At 38.6% G+C, this 20379-nt stretch overlaps 1 protein-coding gene across 11 annotated transcripts in view; it reads right to left on the minus strand.

Annotated features, from left to right (window-relative positions):
* Positions 1-20379, minus strand: part of LOC120758783 (cadherin-12) — a 578611-nt gene that overhangs the window by 17017 nt on the left and 541215 nt on the right. For all 11 annotated transcript variants that reach the window (XM_058421638.1, XM_040077434.2, XM_040077424.2 and 8 more), the window contains one exon: positions 16-152. In XM_058421638.1, coding sequence (XP_058277621.1) covers positions 16-152 — 137 coding nt within the window. The remainder of the gene's footprint in view (positions 1-15; positions 153-20379) is intronic.

Genomic DNA, 20379 nt, shown 5'->3' on the forward strand with positions numbered 1-20379 from the left:
TTGTGTCATACTTACTAACTTTACTTGCAATTATAGAGAAATTGTATTGTGCTGTGCTTTCTCTGTCCAGTAATTCATTAGTAGCAATGGTTCCTTCAGTAGCATCTATTGTAAAGTAGCTGTCCACATCGTTCTTCCAATCCATGAAGTATCTGTATGTGAAAAATATTAAAGAAAGTAGATGCAAATGTGCAGAGATTACTCATTTATCATAGCAGCAGTTAGCCACCTCAGGTTTTGTTATTTTTCTCTTCACAGCTATTACCATCCTCACAGGATGAAGACAATAAAAAATTATTTGTTTATTTCTTTTTTTGCCAAGTTGGAATGCTCAAGGGGAAAGAAGATATAATAAAAGACTTAGTACTCCCAGGGTTCAGATTATTGGAAAACCTTGAAATCCCAAGATGTTGATGCACATCTTCTGTGACCCTAATTACTTATAGCAGCCACTTTGGAAGCACTATATAGGATTAGAGGGAAAAAGAGAAAAGGTATGTGAAATGCAGCTTGAGGTATGGATGGTGATGGAGAGTGTGCCAGATCCAGTCTCTTTACATCCATTTGCAGCTTCAGTGGGCTGGACAAAGGGGTGTCCTAAAGGACTTTGTCAGGGTAACAGCAAGGGAGATGGCAAAGAATATGCCTATTCCCACAAATATATAGGATCAATAAGCAGCAATTTGCCTTTTTGAAAAGTAGTACTTTTCACTGGACCTGTGAGGAAAAGGGAAATATCACTGTTTTGTGGGGTTTCTTTGTGGTTGTTTTTTGTTTGTTTGTGTTTTTTTAATTATTATTTTGTCCTGTTTTGTTTTCCTGAGTCTTTATTTGTCAAGAAGTATGAACGTAGAACAGATTTAAAACTAGAAATGTCTACTTATTTCTTATTTTTCTCTACCAAAGAATATAAAGCAGAGATGTACCTGTAAACACAGCTGCTTAAAAGCAATGTGATAATTATTCCAAACCCATTTCCTTTAAATCCTAATTAATTTGAAAGTCTATTTTCACATTTGATGCTACTGTTTGTAGTCATAACAGAATAATATTTTTTCTGATGCAATTGCTGCCAGCTACTAATTTCCTTTTCATTGTTAGTCTCTTCATGCCTTGATAGTGTTTCTCAAAAACTAGGCAGGATGAAATTGAGAAAGCCATTCGTGAGCAGTAAGCAATAAGAACAAAATGGCACTCAACAAGTACATTCAGAAGATTATAAAGCCTAGAGAACTACTTCTGTGACACCATTTCATGTAAACCAGTGAGATGAAGAATAAAAGCTGCTTTTTCCATCCCTAATTAGAACTATTTATGTATTTAATATAGACAGAATGGAATGATAAACACTGTGTTTCTATACTTCTCTAGAAGGAAGCAAAGGTAGAAAGGAGTATATGTCATGTTCACAAAAAAAAAAAAAAAAAAAAGAAATTCTACTTGGTACTAAGAATGCCAATAGCTCTGGAAGTTTTGAAGAGTTAAAAAGCCACAGATAAGGAGATATGCTCAGTTGGAGACATTTTGTTCAGTCAAAATCACACCAAAAAAATCCTATCTGTAGATGAAATAGGTTATTTTGTCAATTGACAGGCATCATTACCAGTTTACAGCTTTAATTGAAAAGCCTCAGAAATAGTTTGCTAAAGGCAGCATGAATCCTTTTACATAGTTGAGAAGGCACATTTTCTTGAATATATTATTATCTATTTATATTTTAATTTCTCTTTGTTCAAAAGTTGCTTGACATTAAAATTATGAAAAATATATAAAACCATTTATTAGAAATATCATTACCCTGAGATACTCTCTCAGGAGCAGCAAAATTACTCTGTCAGGCTTTGCATGTTTAATAAATTATGATTTCTTCCAGATTAAATATGCAGCAACACACAAATAAATGAGTTCAAAGCATAAGAAAGTAACTTGGCTTTTATTTCCCCTTAGGTAGATTAACTTTGCCTGAGTACTCTGCACATCACAGTATGAGCCAGGCCTTAATTCAAAGCACTGTGTAGGGGATGGCCTCCTTCACCAGGAGGCTTTGAAAGTACAGAAAACATATTAAGTATGAACTCTGTTGTGTTTGAAGTGAAGTTCAAGCGTGAATATTTGTAGAATCAGAATCTGATAGTCTGTCTGGAAGCATTCACACAGGTGATTCACTGCATGCAAAGCCCCAGTATGCCTATTCCTAAGCATAAGCATCAACAGGATCAAAGTCCACACTAAGCACTGCAAGACTAACACTATTCCTGCTGCTACTTATGGCAAAATTCCTCATGGCTTCCATGGAAATGGAAATTGAACAACTTGATAAAAGCAGAACTGTAGCAGCTCTTCCAAATTCATTGCCTTCACCTTCACTGTGTTAACAGTGTGAAAACTATTATGTAATCACTGTTAGAACAGATAGATTTTTTATTTACTTATTTTAATTTTGGCATTATCTTTAGAGACATCCCTTCCTTCTTGCTCCGTATGCAGCACATAAGCTTAAATTAGGCATCATGTTTCAGCTCCTCTCATTTAAAAAATCTACATATTCAATTAGACTATATGTTGCAGTGCATTCATTGAGTTTATATTGTATTTAATTTTTATACTGGGTTTTGTAATGTTTCTTCTGTTCCCTGGAAACTGTATCACGTGGTTTGTCCCTGCTTGGCCGTGCCCATCCTCCCGCACTGGAACGTAACCCAACTCTGTTCCACTCCCACCTTATCCCTGATTGGGCAGTGGCTTGTCCCTGCCTCTAGCCCCTGCCCCCTGGGTAAAAGCCCTGAGAGGAGGAGGGTCAGTCTCTTTGGCGCGGGACAGGGACAGGGACTGGAGGAGGCTGGGCTCAGGAGCTAAAGGGGCAGGAACCCAAAATAAAGCCCTACTTCCCCCCAGACAAAGAGCAGACTCTTTCCTTTTGCCATCGATGGGATGCCTGATCTCTCTAAAAAACTGCCGCAACTACAGAAGAGAGAGGTATAGGCAGAATTATTGGAGATGTATTGCCTAAAAAAAACCAAGATAAATTTACAGAAAAAAGCTGCAAACAGGCATCCATTCTTCCTTCTTTCATTGTTTCTCCATGTACAGTACCCAAGAAAACATACCTAGCAGAAAAACCTCTTACAGGCAGATCTTCTGGACACAGAATTGCTCCCAGGTGCATCAGTAAGTCTAAAAATCTCAAGAAAATGGTGAATGGGATCCCACCTATCTGGTCCTGAAATGGAATTTTTTTGGGACACCCCAAGGGGAGATTACTTCTGGCAAAGACCCTAAGAAAATGTACTTTTCTTCTAAAGGCAAAAATCACTCTTTCACACACTGATGGTCAGTGTGCGATTTTTCTAAACAGGACAGCAACAGCTAATCCCTCTCTAAGGGCAGCTGCATAGCCTGAACTCTGTCCTTAACATGGAAGAAATGCTTTGAAGGAGAGAAGGAATGGCAAAAAGGCCTCAACCAGAAAAATCAGTAACTTTCTAGAGATAAACCCAGATATCTGGGACATAAAGCCTGACATTTCTTGTGAGATTGGGATACACAGAGGAACACTGTTGAAATACTGGTATTAGGACAGCTGTCTAGATCTTCCAGTCATGGTCTAGCAGTTTGAAGCAACTGAGGTTGGTTTATTTGACTGTTCAGAGTGCCTGCAAGACAGACCATGGATAAGTGCACTAATCTTATGAGGTATTTCCTTCTTTGAAAAGTTAGGGAGGACTTGTTGATGTGGGACAAAGCAGAATCATTCTTCAGAAGCCTCTGAACAGGCCTGCCTGGCAGGTCTCAGTACCGCATGTTGATATCATCCATATTCACTGAGAGAGAAAAAAAAAAAATTACTTATATGTCTCCCTGAATATTCTTTCCAGCAGAGAAGTGTATTCCAGGTTATATTGTTAAAGGCAGGGTGTGTATGGAAGAATATATCTTTGCTAACACTGTCTGAGTTTTCTCAAGAATAGCTGCATTTGGACATCATGTAGGGTAGAAGAGACAGAATGGAAATATTCAGTTTATAAAATTAGACGTTTCAAGCCTGTAAGACTCACACAGAGCCCACACTGACTTCTTAGGAGCCCCAAGAACCATGGTCATTCACCCTGGTGAGACAGTGGGGCTGTGTGTCCCTCACGAGCTCTCACAGAACACTCCCCTGGAAGAGGGCACATCTCCTTGCAAAGAGAGGAGGATAACAAGGAAGACTGAGTTGACTCTTGCTGCAGCACAGAAGATGGCAGTGCTTGATGGAGTGCTACTGAATACATGAGTGACAGCAGGTCATCCTTGTGCAGATAACAGGAGCTCTGAGCCATCGAGCAGACAATTGTAGTTGCTTCAGACTGTTATGCCACAAATAAAAGAACTGGACAGCTGTCCTGTGCTGCTGGAAAAACCCGCGTGAAAACATGCTCTGAAAGGATGGGAGGTGGCAGAATGCTAAGGAGGCTGTGAAACTTAGGACCCAGGATGCATTTTCTGGCGTTAAAAATGAGCAGAGGAAAATTTCTCCTGCCTATCATGAGAAATGCTTGTCCTTGATGTTATGAACATGTAATTTAAGCCAGGAAATAAACAGGGTAAGACATCTAAAAATGTGTGTGTTTTAGAGGAAGAGAAGATTGCTTTAAAGGTACACTGGAAGGATTAAGGCCAAATGACTAACAGGTAAAACTCAAGGATTGACCTTAAAGAGTGCTAAAGCATAGACAATAGATAAGCTGCAAGATAAAAAAGGCACCATCAATATAAGATCAACACAACTAAAATTAGGCATTTGAATATTAATGGCTTCTGATCATTGTGCCTTTGTGTTCAATAAGCATTTCCTCAAAAAATCCTATTGGTTGGGTTTTTTTTGTTTTTTTTTTTAGTTTAGTTTGATGGGGAGAAAGAACCAGGTGATATAGAAGCTTTATAAAAATACTTTAATTTGTCTCAACTCACTGTGCTGATGTAAAACACATTGCTTACTCTAGTACCTAGTGACATAGAACACTGGTTTTTCAAAAGAAAAATATTGCAAAGAAAAGTAAGGGATGAAATAACAATTTTCTTTCACGTGATAGGTAACTATTTGTGTACATGACCTTAAATTGTTTAAACCACATTCGTTTTAAGTTTTATTTAAATATTAAACTGCAACTAAATGAAATTCAGGGTCCATGACAACTTGGGATATATAAATACCACCCATTATATGAGAAATATTAAGCAGTAGCCTAAAAACATTAGAAATGCAAATGAAGACTAAGAGGATTTGGTTGGGTGTTATGATCAGTTAAGTTTTTTTTGTAATTCCAATACATATATAAAAATAGATGAAAGAAGCATTAAAACAGGAATGACAAAAGGGGTGGGGGACTGGAAGAATACAAATGAGATTTTATGTGTGATGAGGCTATGTGAAAGCCCAAAGAAATTTTCATTAGTAGAATAATCATGTTCTGTGGCTTGAAATTATTAAATCTCTGCATATAACTGGATGTTGAGAATATGATACCTCTACAATACAATTTTGTCCTGGGCATTATGTCAATAGATAAATATTAAAAAAAAATTAAAAATAGAGGAATCTTACAGAAAAGTAAGGAAAACTGTCTTGGGTCTAGGAATTTCCAAGTTATAGGGAAAGATTAAAAGAACTTACATATGTTTAGCTTAGATAAGAGTTGAAAAAAGGGAGACAGGATAACAGCCTACAGATAACTGAAGAGCTTCAACAGAAAAATGGGGAGGGTAGGATTTTTTCAACACAGAGAAGGGCCAAAACTCAGAAGGGAAAATTTATGTTTTGCAGCAAAATCTTTCCGTCAGTGATATACATTATGCTGCACACACAAAGGAATGACAGAAGTGCTGTCCCTTGGTAGCAAAAAGGCAAGCTGCGTAATATAATAGAGACTATGCAGTAAAGGAAATTTCTAGAAAGATGAAATGATAATCCTTATAGTCTCTGTAATTGTAAGCTCTGCTAAATAGGAAACAGTATCATCATACCAATCATGCTCATCATAAACTGCAGTTACAAATATTTTAAAATATAACAATGCCTTCTGGATCTTTTAAAGACTGACATTATTAAAATGTAGGGGAACGGAAAAAATCACTTCTACAATGAGAAACAAAATGTCAGACTTCAAGTCAAGCCTGAAGGAAATTAAAAAGTTAGAGAATGCAATGTGTTGAAGGATACAAGTTATGTCTCCTCCAAAATCCCATCCTGCCACTAATTTTTTTTTCCTGCAACTTTAAATCCATTCACTGAGTTAATACTATGTAAAACTCAAACACATCCTATCACCAAATTTAAATGCATAAATATGAGAAACTCTAAGTCAGAACTTTATTGCTCTTCTCAAAGGTAAGTGCCAAACACTTCTGCTGATAACTGGAAGTATCTCCCATTCCAGTTAACAAAGAGGAATGATTTCCATGATTTTGCTAAGGGTGCAATCAAGAATTTTTAAATTAGTCCCCAGTGTAAAAATATTGAATCAAATACTCCAGCATAAGCTTTTCTGATTGCAAAAAAAAAGATACAAAAGTACATGTGTCCCTGCTCTCAGAGTCCCAGCCGCCCGTGGAACAACGGGTTGTGGGAAAAGTCAGATGTTCTGTGTGAGCTGCTGCATCACAAGGGCACAGAGACTCTTCAGTTGCAAGAATTTGTCAGCACAGTCTGACAGGCATTTGTCTGCTTCAGCAAGTTTGTCAACAATGACAGATTTCTGCTTGTCGCTGTAACTCATGCATGCCTAAAGAAGCCATTAAGTTTAAATAGGTACAGATAAATTTAACAAAATATTTTATTTTCTTGGGCTAAATGATGCAGTCATCTGAGTATTTACAACTAAATAGCATTGTTAAATTTCCAGTCTTTCTCAAGGCCAGTGCACTTGAATCAGTGTTATATTAATTTCGTTCCTTTTACATACCTCCTTTTGACTTAAAGATTACCCCTGACTCCGGTTTTTGTGGGTTTCTATTAACTTGAAAATGTTGTTTCACACAGTTTCACAGGCACAGAAATGCTAAAGAATATTTTTTCTCCTCTGTGCAGCATGGTAATATGAAATAAATTATCATGTACTACTTGCTCAATAGTAGCAGGCAGGTTTTGCATACCATTCACATTGTCCTGTGTTAATACAATCACAATATTTTTTAAGTGCCCTTTACACTGTACAACCCAGCAGCTATTGTGCTGTATGCATACACACTATTATATATGTGAAATATTAGTTATTAAAAAAAAATAAAAGTACTTGTTGAATAAATTTCTTAGTATAATGAAAATAGATAGGGCTTCTCTTGTGCAGAACTCCCATTTTTAATACTTTGGTCTTAATATTGTGATATTCTGCTTGAAGGAAGTAAATGCAATCGAACTTACCTGTTTCCATATAAAACTGTGTCTGATATATTCATATCAAGAGCTATTAGAAAAATCTAACACTAATAACATAAAAATAACATTTGAAGTTTTGTTGAAAAATTTGCCTGTCATTAACAAAAAAAAAAAAGGAGATTCCTATGTAGCAGATGCTGTTCCACAAGGTTGCACATTTATTTTTCATTTTGTTTTGTTTTGTTTGGGTTTGGCTTTTAATATGTTTTAAATAATTTATTGAGCCATCTCCCTTAATGTCAGCAGAAATATTCTGTACCTTTTCTGAATAACTTCAGAGCACTGCTGAAGCATTAGAGTTCAAAGCAAAGGAAACTTGGACTGGTCTGTTGTCAGATCATATTCCTTCAGTAATGTCATGGATACCAATCAGATCCCTACCCATGTCAATACAAAATAGTCTCACATATGTTGGGTTTGTTTTCCTTTCTTTTAGAGGGCATACTAGAAATTGAGGATAAACAGCAACAAATAAACAAACAAACAAACAAAACCCCCTCAATGGACAAAACCCAGTTTTATTTGAAGTGTGAAAAGGAATCAGCACTGCCATTCGCTACTAAGTACTGCCATGAAATCTTAATATGACATTTCTCCACAGTGCCCAGGCAGACACAGTCACAGAAGGGCTTCTGCCACTGTTCCAGGTGAAGTAACTATCTTCTATCCTGACCTCAATTCCTGCTTTGGAATCAGCATTATCCCGTGGTTCTCCCAAATACATTTTCCTTTTCAAATTAAAAGGGAGAGTTTGTAAAATTGTCATTTGTTTTCAGCTGCTTTATGACCTAACCAGTGCCACAAATGGGTCATTGCTCAGTTGTGCTTGCAGAACTGATGTCAAAAACCACCTCAAGTGTTATGTTAAGTTTGCGTAATAAAATGCAACCAAAAATGAGCAGCCAAAGTAGTTGGTCTAACTTGCTCTAAGTGCCTTTACTGCTACATAATAACACCCAATCAATAAGGGGAGCATGCATAGAAAGTTTTTAGAGGCATTGCTTTGTTCTAAAGTATCAAAAATTAGAGATGCCTGTATGGGTGATGCTGTAGAAGTGACAGAATTGTCTTTATGCCACATCACACTTGACACACCTAAAAAAATACACTCCCAAGTTTACTGACATACTAAAATATTTCTGTCAGTTTTACTATGATTTTTCTTTCAGCATTTCACACAAAAAGCCATATTTCTACATGATTTTGCAGAGATTTTCAAATGCTCAAAACGCTGAGGTAAAGCTTTTGTGATAGTCGGGGCTGAGTGCTTTTGAAGATCCCAGTGAGGTAATGTATCTTGTCTTTTAAGAATGATGAGTTTTGCATTAGTTAAAATATTTTGCCTTAAAAAGCAAAGAATTCTGGGATTAGTTTGACAGAAGCCCAAATAAATTGTCTCTATACCCTCTTCCAAAGGAGCTCAGCAGTGGAATTTCTCAGACTGCTATCCTGTGATCCGTACTTCAGTCTTCCCACAAGTGTGGGAGCGTGAGTGTTGTCTATACTGCCCATCAGGTGGTGCTTCCTGAGAAGGACAAATGAATTGCTACACCTTGGGAAATGGTATGAATGCTTCGTGCCATTGTTCATTGTCTATTGTTTTCATGTCTTTCATGTAACACACAATCTCCCACAAGAAAAAAACAGTTTGAGTCTTAGGCATACTACTTGACTGGGTTCACAGTCCTTCATACGTGGCTCTCTACTTCTGTGGTTTTAATCAGGAGGTTGAAGGTTTAGTGATATTAGCAGTCAGTATCTCGCTTGGTCTGGAATTCGTAGTATCATTGCAAATAAATTATACTTTCCTCCTTTGGAGATGATCACTCATTATGCCAAATTAATTGACAGGAAAGCAGTGGCTGCAGACAGCCACACTAATGATGGGTCAGAATTAAATGAGGGAAGCTGTTAAACATTTCATAAGCCTTATAAATCTTACAAAGGAATTTTAGTAAAGTATGCTAGGTAATACAGGAACTAAAATGTGCTGCAGTTCTGTTATCAGCCCTTTCAAACTGCCAATTCTGCCTGTCTACAGCTTCCTGTGATTTCCCTTCCCTCTGCCTTTAAAGGTTTTGTTCATTTGCTTATCTGACCCTCCAGCCAGCTCCACTGTCTGCTCTGCATTTCTCATTACCAGCTGAGTATCTTATCAAAAGCTGTTGTCATTTGGAAAATACATTGTTTTTATTCAGTCTCAACATAATTTTTCCTGCTTCATTGAGCAGGCAGAACTGCAAGACAGCCAAGCAGAGGGAAAGCTTTGTCCTGCAGTTGAATTAAGTTTCAGTTTTTGTACTGTGGGCAGCAGTAGAAGGCATGTTGGATTTAACACCATAACTACCAGCTTAGCAGTCAATCCTGATATCGTGGGAAAGCAGTAGAGCACTTTCTATACCAGTACCACACATTACAGACCCTGAACACCATTTCACCCTGATTTTGAAGGGTGCAGATTAGCCCTTTGCTTTGCTGCCCGTGGTCTGTTCTTTCCCTGTTTCATCTGGCCAATAACAGGAAAAACCCACCACCTGCATTCACAAGGTACCCAGGCACCGGAGGGCACAACTCACACTTGGTGAAGAAGAGAAGGACTCTTGCTTTGCTGGTTTTAGGTGGGGAAAGAGCATGCTGGGATGAGTGTCTGGGTGTGTATGAATATATCTATTAATGGGCAGAGTGAATGTAGAAAGATGGAGCAAGTAAACCTGAGTGAATACCTCAACCCTTAAGAAACCTGAGAGGGGGAGAGCAGATGCTATGACTCCATCAGGTAGTCAGCCCCAGTAGAAGCTTAAACTTTATTTTGCACTTGGGTGCATCTGACATAAACTCCAAAGGATAAGACAGAGGTGCTTCCTGGGCTGCTGCTCCCATTCCTGGCCTGGAATGCTTCATCTTCTGATAAAGTTCTAAGGCATTAATTATCATAAATACTATAAAGGAAAGCTGTTTTATTGGCATATATCCAATAGAAATAACCTTTGATTGTTTTCTTTTGCATGATGTAAATGTGTAAATATTACCTCTGTTCTATATCTTTTGGAACCAAAATCTGAACAAATATCTTATATTTTTTATCCATTTAAAAAGCTGAAGTAAAATGCTGATGCTGAGACAATCAAAGGAAAAGCAAATAAAATAACCATGCTGACTCTAGAGAAAACTGCAGCACGTAGTAAAAGATTTACTGCTTGCTTAGATCATCAGTTGGGACTCACTTGGATTGTCAGCTGGATCTGCGAGGGGAAACAGTGAAGTCAAGAATTGGAGGCTTCTTTGTCCTGCTTTGAAGCTGATGTTGTGAAGTGCTTATAAAATAAGAGATTATTCAGAACAGCTCTGATGCTGCAGAGCTTGCTGCATTTTCCTCTTTCAATTCTCCTCCCCAAGCTTCTGATGTATCAAGGAATGCAGAATCTGCAGAGGTCAGTATAAGTATGAAGTCACCTTCCCAAAGGTTTTATGAATTTCATGAAGGCACCAGACAAAATTTGCTGGATAAACATCTTGCTCCTATTCGTATGCTGATGGTCTGACCTGAGCAACACCAGGTCCCATCACTTAGTTCTAAAATTGGTTCCTCTCTCCTCCTATCTGAGCTGAATTTCTGTGCTGTGTTTCCTTCACACTATTTTCAGATTTATTTTCTAAAATAATCTGTTCTTATAGATCTATATACTTACTATTTCAGTCACTGCTGACAGCAGTCTTTTGTGCCTTCGTAGATGATTCTGATTTTATTTTCCACAGTATCTGTTCCAGTTTATTAAAGATAGATATCACAGAATCAGAGAAGGGTAGAGGTAGGGACCTCTAGATGTCATCTGGTCCAAACGCTCTCTTCAGCAGGGTTACCTACAGCCACCCACCTAGGACCAACTCCAAATTTTTTTTTTTTTTTTTTTTTTTTTTTTTTTTTTTTTTTTTTTTTTTTTTTGTGGTGGTGGTGGTTTTTGTTTGTTTGTTTGTTTTTAATATCTCCACAGAGAGACACTCCACCACCTTCCTGGGCAATCTGTGTCAGTGCTTGCTCAACCTCACAGCAAGAAGTGCTTCCTGTTCCTGATATTCAGAGAAAACCTGTGTCTCAGTTTGTGCCCATTGCCTCTTGTCCTGCCTCTGGACACCACTGAGAAGAAGATGTCTCCAACCTCTTTGCACCCTCCCTTCAGGTGCTCCTATGTGCACTAAGTGCATTTATAACTGCTAGGATGCTCTTGAGCCTTCCCTTCCCTGGACTGAACATTCCAATCTCGCTCAACCTTTCCTCATAGAAAGAATACTCCAGTTCCTTCATCATCTTCAAGGCCCTTTGTTGGACTCCCTGAAGTATGTCCATGTCTTTCTCAGACTCAGAAGCTCAGAAATTGGACACAGTAAAAGTAGAAATATCTGAGATCTGTTTCTATCTACAGTCAGAATATGACTGAAGCTTCAAAACACAGAGATCTCAAAAAGTGTAAAATTCTCAAAAATCCTGTTCTTTAAACTTGATTATTTAAACTGAAAACAACAAACAAAGTGCAAAAATAAGATAATATATAAAATATAAGAAATTCTATTCAATAACTATTTAATGATAATAATAAGCTGAGTATTTTAGGACAGGAAAGTAAAGTCAATGCTAATAAACAGACCTAAAGGATAAATTCAGAGGGAAAGGACTTGGAATCTGACTAGGTTGCAATGGTAGTTATCCCTGTGGAAAGAGATAAAGGACCTAAATTAAAAGTATTGGGAAGCTTATTTATTATTCTGTACAAGTGAGATAGCTTCAGGGTGGACCTGGGTACCAAAGTGCAGATTACTAACTAGCACAATTCCGTGTAGCACATAGGTTTTTCTTAGACATATTTTTAAGTCCTGAGCCATCATAATTCTCTGTCAAGCCCTGAGAAGTCAATATCATCAACTGAGGTGATATTATAATTGCTGTAGCCATTAAAGCTCTGTTTTGATCTCAGAATTGCTTTCTAGAATCCTTGAGAAATCCATTCCTGAAGAAATTTGGAATAACAGTTCTTGATGAAAAACCAGGAAGACTATTATTTGAGGTAAAATTACAGTTTGTGCCTCTGGGATGAGAGCTGGCTTTGTAAAATTGCATCACCAGGTGGCACAAGTGCTGTGAAATAAAACAGAAACTATTATGAACTATTATGATCATATTGTTCCTTTCCCCTCACTTTGGCTAGTTAGCTGTTCTCAGTTTAAAAGCTTTCCTTGCCAGGTTGTTCTTGCCTTGAATCTGAATGCATACTTCTTGATTTTCAGCATCCACTTCCTTCACAAACAGGCCGTTCACTGAGATCTGTAGTCCATAAACTTCTTGGGTCTACAAATCTATTTCAGTTCAGTTTCGTGACTGACATTTTACAGTGCAATATGACTGCATATGCCAGCGGAAAATCACTTCCTGTTTTTCACAAGCTCCAGTAAGTTGATGAATTACTGACTGCAAATAAAGGTTACTGGCCTCTCTCAGTTTTAGACTTTGTTCTCAGTTGCTTTTTACTTGCTGGACTTATAAAACAATATTTCACACTTCAAGTGCATCCAAGACTAGATCTAGGAAAATTTATACGTGTCAAATGAATCCCACCAGTCTTTTATTTGGGAAGGTCTTTTTCACTAGCAGTCTTGCTGACTTGTGCCAGAAAGTACTTACCTTGCTCCGTGTTCCTACCAGTCTCGAGAAAACCCACACAGATCAAAATGGCAGTCTGCATGTGTCCCAAAATTGCAAAGAAGGATTTTTAACGCACAACTCCATCTGTTTCAAGTGAACCTGCTGCAGCATCACAGAGGGCTAATGAGTGACTACATTTACCTTCCCCACTGATCATGTGTGATCGCTTCAGCCTTAAGCATATAGATTTAAGATTAAGGTTAAGACAAATTCACACCTTTTTTGTAGTTTCTCTTTGTAGTAACTCCAAGCCAATTATTGAATCAAAGTACCACAGACCCTGAACAGATACAACTGAGCCACTTACCAGCTGAGCTGTGATAACTGTCTGTGTGCATCTAATCCAATGGAAGTGTAAAAGAAAATGTAATCATTTAAACTACTGTGAAGAGAATTGCCACAATAATTTGTTATTCACACCTTGTTTCATGGTAAAGGTAAAGTAGAAACTGTTCTTCTAGAAAACATCTGCTTTTGATGGACAATTTATACACAGAAAAGAAAGATTTTTCTGCCTTCGGTTTGAAGATAAGTCACTTTTCTGTCCAGTTCCTTAAAACCACACAGTTGCTGAGGAAGAAGACAAGGCATTCAAACCTAGAGAATGGCAGAGCAGTACTTGGGACCATAGGGGAAAAACTCACAGGAAAAGGGCGGTGGAGTAGAGGATGTGATTCCTTGAGGTCATGAAGACAAAGTTTAGGAGCTAGAAAACAGACAACTGAGGAAGAATCAGAAAGTGGGGAGAAGTGGCATCTGGAAGTATGAGTTCATTGCCCTATATCATATCCAGCATTGCTGGAAGGCAGGTAGGTGGGTTAGATGTTGAGTATATGGAAGCTTAGTGCTCACTGAGCCAAGTGAGAATGGAAAGGAAAGGATGGTGAGGAAAGAGATGTGTCTGCCAGATATACACCTTGGGATTCAGAGAAAACGTTGTAGGGAAACCCAGTTTCCATAGTTTTCAAAAGAAGATAAAGTAGCTGGAACCAAGTGAAACAAATACATGGGAACACTTGAGATCAAAAAAGGTCTCTGTCCTTGGCAGAAGAAAAGAAGAGGGTAGAGCAGGACACCAATGAAGCTAATGGGAGATGTTTCAGCACTAAAAATACAGAAACCAGCCATGGGAGAAAGAAAGACTGTGGAATAGGGGACTACTATTAGAGCATAGGAGATATAAGAAAACAGTGGGCTGGTAGGAGGACAGAAAACTATACCAAGGCATTTGCAACAGAAACAGAGAAGTAGTTCTGCAGGGACTTGAACTAGATAGTTTGGGAAAATTAGAACTTGGAATAGATGTTTTAAAAGTGGAGCATGTGACAGGTTTCATAAAATGGAAAAAATGGAGTATAGCTAAAATTGCAACAGAAACCCACAGGAGGCACCAGAGAAGAAGTGTGCAAGACCACCAGAGCAGCTGAAAAGGAACCAAAATTCATGAGTTTCAACATCTCCCATCTGTACAAAGCTGACTTGTTTCTCTCCAGCATGATACCATACACAGAAAAATAGCTGTAACTTAATCTGTTATTAAATGAAGATGCTTGAGGTGCTGGAACTAGATGTCCCAGATTTTCTATATATGTATGCAACAATAAGATACATGTTAATGTCACAGGGTGGGACTTTTCTTTTTGAAGAATAAGTGAATTCAAAAAAGTTAGGTATAAAAAGTTGAAAGAATTATGGGACTGAAAAGTCAAATTCTTATATACTTTAATTCATCTTGTTGGTGCTTGTGTATTAAGATATGGTGTTCTAGGATTCAGGAAGAAATCTTTATTTTCTTGATCTTAACATGACAAAGTATTTTTCTGGGAAAATTGAACCTATTCATAAAAGTGTATGGACCATTGTGAACTAGTTCAGAAAAAGATTAAGGCTTTTCCTTTGGAAGAACATGCAGGGAATAGAGTCTTATCACCATGACACTGAGGACAGGACTGACTTACGGATGGTAGACACGGTTTTTTACTTCAAAATCACAGTTTCATGACTCTGGACTTGGTCAAGAAAATGCACAGTCCCCACAGCTTTTCTGCTTTGAGTGGTTCTTTTGGTTCAAAAGGCAAAACTCCTGAGTCAAGCAGAGAAGACCTGAAGGACAGGTTCTTGGCAAAGAATATGAAACTCATTGTTAATTGGAGTCATCTGGGATTCACATCAGGGAAAATAACCCTCTTATACTTTATGCCAGAAGATCACCTCCATGGAAATCTGACAACTTCAGACATGTCAGTGCAAAGTTCTTGAACTCCTCACACACTGTTAGACGGAGCTCACTGGTAGGTACAGCAGGTAATTCAGCCTCGTCCTCCATTTCTGCATTCTTGTTACTTAGACAGCTTTGTCTATAACATTCATGCTGTATGGACATATAAAACAGTGATTTTTAGGAAGTCCTAAAACCCCTCTTTTGGAAGTACAAGGATCTTTACCAAAAACTTGCAGTTACAAATTACAGACATTGTAACACAGTACAGGACAGCAGCTTTTCTTTTCCTCCCAGTCATCTTCAAACTGTAGTAGAGAAGTCTGAGAAGACAATGAGATCAGAGCTGTTTTTTCAAGTGCTTTGGGATTTTTAATGGCCAAAAAGTACATAGGACTTCACCTTAACATGTATGCTGAGCATTTCTTGAAGCACTATGGATAAAATAGGAAAAGACAAAACAGATCACTTGAGACACATAAGCTCCAGATTTAACACAGTTTGAAAATTATGTGCACTGGGATAATGTTCCAAAACAGCTGCAAAGCCAGTCACCCTTGCAGGTGTTGAATACCTGCAGCTCTTTTCTCCTTGTGCCTAATTTCCTGTTCACTACTGAATGTATGCTCTGTGCCCTTTCACTCCAACATCTCTAGGAAATACCTTCCTACAAAACAAATCTTTTAGGGCTTCTGACTTGTCTAAAAATTTGACACCAGTAGCAGAAGAAAAGAAAAATAATATAACCCTCTCAGTTTTCAATGTCTTCCAGTAAAGTATTTTTCTTTAACAGCTGAATCTGGTTTTCATCCTTAGTCATTATCTCCCCCTTCCTGATGTGCCTAACATAACAGACATAAAATTTTTGTCTGATAACATGGATTTAGTTGCTGAACACATACTGTTTCTTTTCATGCGAGCTGTTCTAGCTTGCCTTGCTCTCTGGAGTTTTGCCTTCTGGAGTTTTGCCTTCTGTTGCATACTGTGCAGATTTTATCCCAGTCTTTATTGTTTGGCAGACTGTCGACCTCTTTTTTTTTTTTTTTTTTTTTTTTTTTTCTGTTATAGACTTCTCAATGGCCAAAACATTCCAGGAAATCATTTCACAGAAAATTAATTAATTTGTAGAGAAACTACAACCAGTAGTTGTAGTACTACCAGTGCTATCCAGTAATTTGTATGGGCTGCATCTTCAAAGAGCATGACTTACATTATCCCGTTTGTTTACAGGGCATATTTACTCAGAAGTTGCTTGGACTCCTTTGCAATATGATGAAATTGATGAAGTCATTCTTTAGCTATATGAGATCATCTAGATTTTAAACAGCTAACACCTTCAAACTGTTTTACACTTTTCTAACTTATGGTCTTGTGGTTGTTTTTTTTTTGTTTTGTTTTGGGTTGTTTTTGGTTTTTTTTTGGTTGTTGTTGTTGTTGTTTTTGATGTGTTGTTTTGTTTTGTTTAGAGGATATTAAACTTATGGTATATTGAGAATACTTATACATTCGTGTATTGAGTCTGGCTGAGATGGAATTAATTTTCCAATAGCAGACTTCACAGTGTTGTGCTCTGGACTAGTACCTAGAAAGGTGTTGATAATACACCAGAGTTTTGCTTACTGTTGAACAGCTCTGGTACAACATCAGCTCTGTGTCTCCCACTTTTCCCAAGATCCTGGGAGGGGACACAACTATACCAATTAAATTAATAAAAGGGATGGACCATATCATATGACATCAGTCCAGATATAAAAGCTAAGGAAAGGAGGAGGAAGGGGGAGGGCGGGGGAAAGGGGCATTTATAATTTACAGCATCTACCTTCCAGAGAAACCACTATGTGTGCTGAAGCCCTGCTTCCTGTGAAGTTGCTGAGTATTCCTTACTGATGGGAAGTAGAGAATAAACTTTTTTTTTTTTTTTTTTTTCTCTCTTAGCTTATACATGCACAAAGTTTCCTTTTTGCTTTAGTAAACTGCCTTATCAAGTTATTTTCCACCTTATTTTCTGTCCCCCATCCAGCTGGGAAGGGGAGTGATAGAGTGGCTTGGTGGGCACATGGTATCTCTCCAAGGTCAACCCGCCACTGTCCTTTTTAATGCCCAGGGAACGAGAAAAAGGCAGTTCTCTCTCTGTCTCTCTGTCTCTCTGTCTATCTGTCTATCGATCTATCAGTCTATCTACCTATATTGTATGGTATAGTAATAGCAGTTATCAAGTAGCAAGCTCCTTTGTGGGACACGAGGTTTGTCAGCTGCACTGCTTACCTCTTTGTTTCGCTGAGTTTGCTGGGAGCATGTTAACACAAAAAATGGCTCTCTGCTTTGCCCTGACGTGGCAGCCTTGTTATGTGGGGGGAGCTATCTTCTGTGGATGATGAGGAAACACTTCTCCCTCTCCCTGCCCAAGATTGATATGAATGGGTTTATAATGCAGGCTCCCATGATCATTGCTCATCCTCATTTAAGCTGCTTAATACTCTTAACAGTATTAACAAATACTATTGGCACACTATGGGATTTGTGGAATCTGAAGTCATCCTGGTGTAAGAGAAAACAAACTTTAAGTATGGAGATATTTAAATGTGCCCTGAGGCATCCAGTTCCTGGTTGGGAGTGTGTGTGGAAGGATTTGGATGGGTTCATAGGGTGGTTATGACCTCCAGTTACTTGTGACTTTACTCCTGGACATAACCAACCCTGGCAAACTGACCCATCGATGATGGAAGGGTGCCTTGCCCACCCAAGTGAAAGCCAGCAGCTTCTTGCCCTATGCTGGGGTTTGACCTGTGCCTGCCAAACCACTGTTCAGTCCTTGCAGAGGACTGTAGTTGAGGCAGGAACCCAAACTGCATTAGAGGACACCACAGCTGAGACAGGGACTCAAACCACAGCAGCTCCTTGCATTGCTAGTGAAAATAAAATAATGGATAAGGCAAGCTACAGGTCCATATCATTGATAAAAAAGGGAGGAAGAGGAAGAAGGAGGAGAAGAAGGAGGACAATCAGGAGAGGAGAGGTCAGATGAAAAAGCGGGTCCTTCACCAAAGAAATTGAAGAAACAAATCAAACAGGAACCTGAAGTTACTTGTTCCTTGACCTCATCAGAACTTTGAGATTTGCGGAAAGGCTACAGTTGCCAGCCAGGGGAAGCTGGGATAACAGGGCTAACAGTCATCAATTAGAAGGTCATGAAGCCACAGTAGCTGAAATCCCTTGCTAGAGATTGGGAAATTGAAGGAGGAATTGAAAAAGAAAGAGCAATTTGCAGTCTCTGGAGATGGCCTCTCTAAAGCATGAGGGTACAATATCCATTTAAGGAAGATCTTGTGAATTCCCCAGGCAAGTGGATCACTGCAGATTAACGTACCCAGTACCTGAGATAATTAGAAGCTCTGGAAGTGGTCTGTAGTAAAGAAAAAAGTCAATGCCCCTGTCTACGTTTAGGGACAAATTTTAGGAGAAAATACCCTGGAATGAGCATTTCCTCTAAAGAGAAGGGCTTTGATAATCCTTTTTCCTAATGAGGGAAATGAATCCTAGTGGGTGAAATTGAAAAAAAAATCCCAAACTGTTTATTAACAAATAAAAAACCAAAAGGGTGCCTGCAAGGCACAGAAGAGGATTGAATAAATATTAGATATTGAAATTTTAAAAGCTTAACTCCAGCTCCCCCACCAGATGACATAGCCATGAGGCAAAGATGGAGGCTTCTTTGTCTCAGGAGAGGGGAGGAACCAGAGTCAGCGTAGCCACTGGGGCATAATAGACGGGAATCTTTCTGACATTAGTCTCCTCATCAGCAGGAGAAGCTGATGGGTTTTAGTGTCCTTTCTCATGTTGGTTCAGCTTCTTTGAGGTCTCAAGTTTGGGGCGGCTTCTCCACCAGCTCCCCATAAGAGACAAAACAAAAGTCAAAAGATAAAATAAGAACAAAAGCTGAAACAGTTCAATGGGGAAAAAAAAAAAAAAAAAAAGAAAAAAAAAAGAAAACAAGTGCTTCTGGGCATAAGCAGATGATTATGAAATAAAGCATCATCATAAAATCACCCCAAGACAGTCCTTGAAGATCCAGAGGATGCCCTTTGCACAATGGCCATATGGAGGAAGGAGGCTCAAAGTGCCTGAGAAGCACTATCATGTGCAATTAGTCCCAAAACAAAAGCAGCCATGCTCTATTTACTGATGGATCTTTCTGCATGGTAGGAAATGATTGGAGGTGGAAAGCTGCTGTGTGGAGTCCTACACAAATGACTGCTGAAGGAGGAGAGTCAAGTCTCTTTGCAAAAGTAAAAGCCATCCAACTAGCCCTAGAGATGGCTGAATAAGAAAAGTGGCCCTGGGTGGTGGCTAACGTCCTGTGGTGGTGGCTGCAGCAATGGAAGAAGACTAACTGGCAACATAAGGGCAAATCCATCTGAGCTGCTGTACTGGGGCAGGACATCGCTGCACAGGTAGAAAATATGACGCTAAACGTAAGTCACGTAGGCCCACACCTGCCCAAAAGTCATGTCACTGAAGAACACCGGAACATTCTGAGACATAGTTCATGTTTTTCTGTGGGCATGAACCAGTCAAATCAACTCATAATTGTGACTCTGGGAGGACTTACACAGTTTATTGGTGTAGGGGGTCAGCAAGAAGAGCAGTGACACTAAAATGTAAGGGTATTAACTGTAGATGGGCATTTGGACACTCAAGTAGTGATTTCAGGGTTAAGAAACGTAGATGTGGACATTATAAAATGGCTTAGGATTCAATATTCCAGTGAACACAGTACGTGGATAAACCTTCAAGAGATTTTTTTTTCTTGTGTAGTTGTAAATACAGAATCAGTAAAAACCACTTGGGTCTCCTAGGAGCATTTGTGAAACAAAAAACCTCTTACTGAAGATTGTTTATACATCCAAATAATTCCACTGTCATATGAAAAACTGCTCAACAGTGTGATTAAAGGCTTTCTATCTGGTTGCAAGAGAGTATGATTTTCAACAGAATACTGACTTCACTGGGGCTATTTTCATAGGCTACCACCAGGGAAAAAGGTTCAGACTT

This window comes from Hirundo rustica, chromosome 1 (genome assembly GCF_015227805.2).
Source record: "Hirundo rustica isolate bHirRus1 chromosome 1, bHirRus1.pri.v3, whole genome shotgun sequence".
Taxonomy (NCBI): Eukaryota; Metazoa; Chordata; class Aves; order Passeriformes; family Hirundinidae; genus Hirundo; species Hirundo rustica.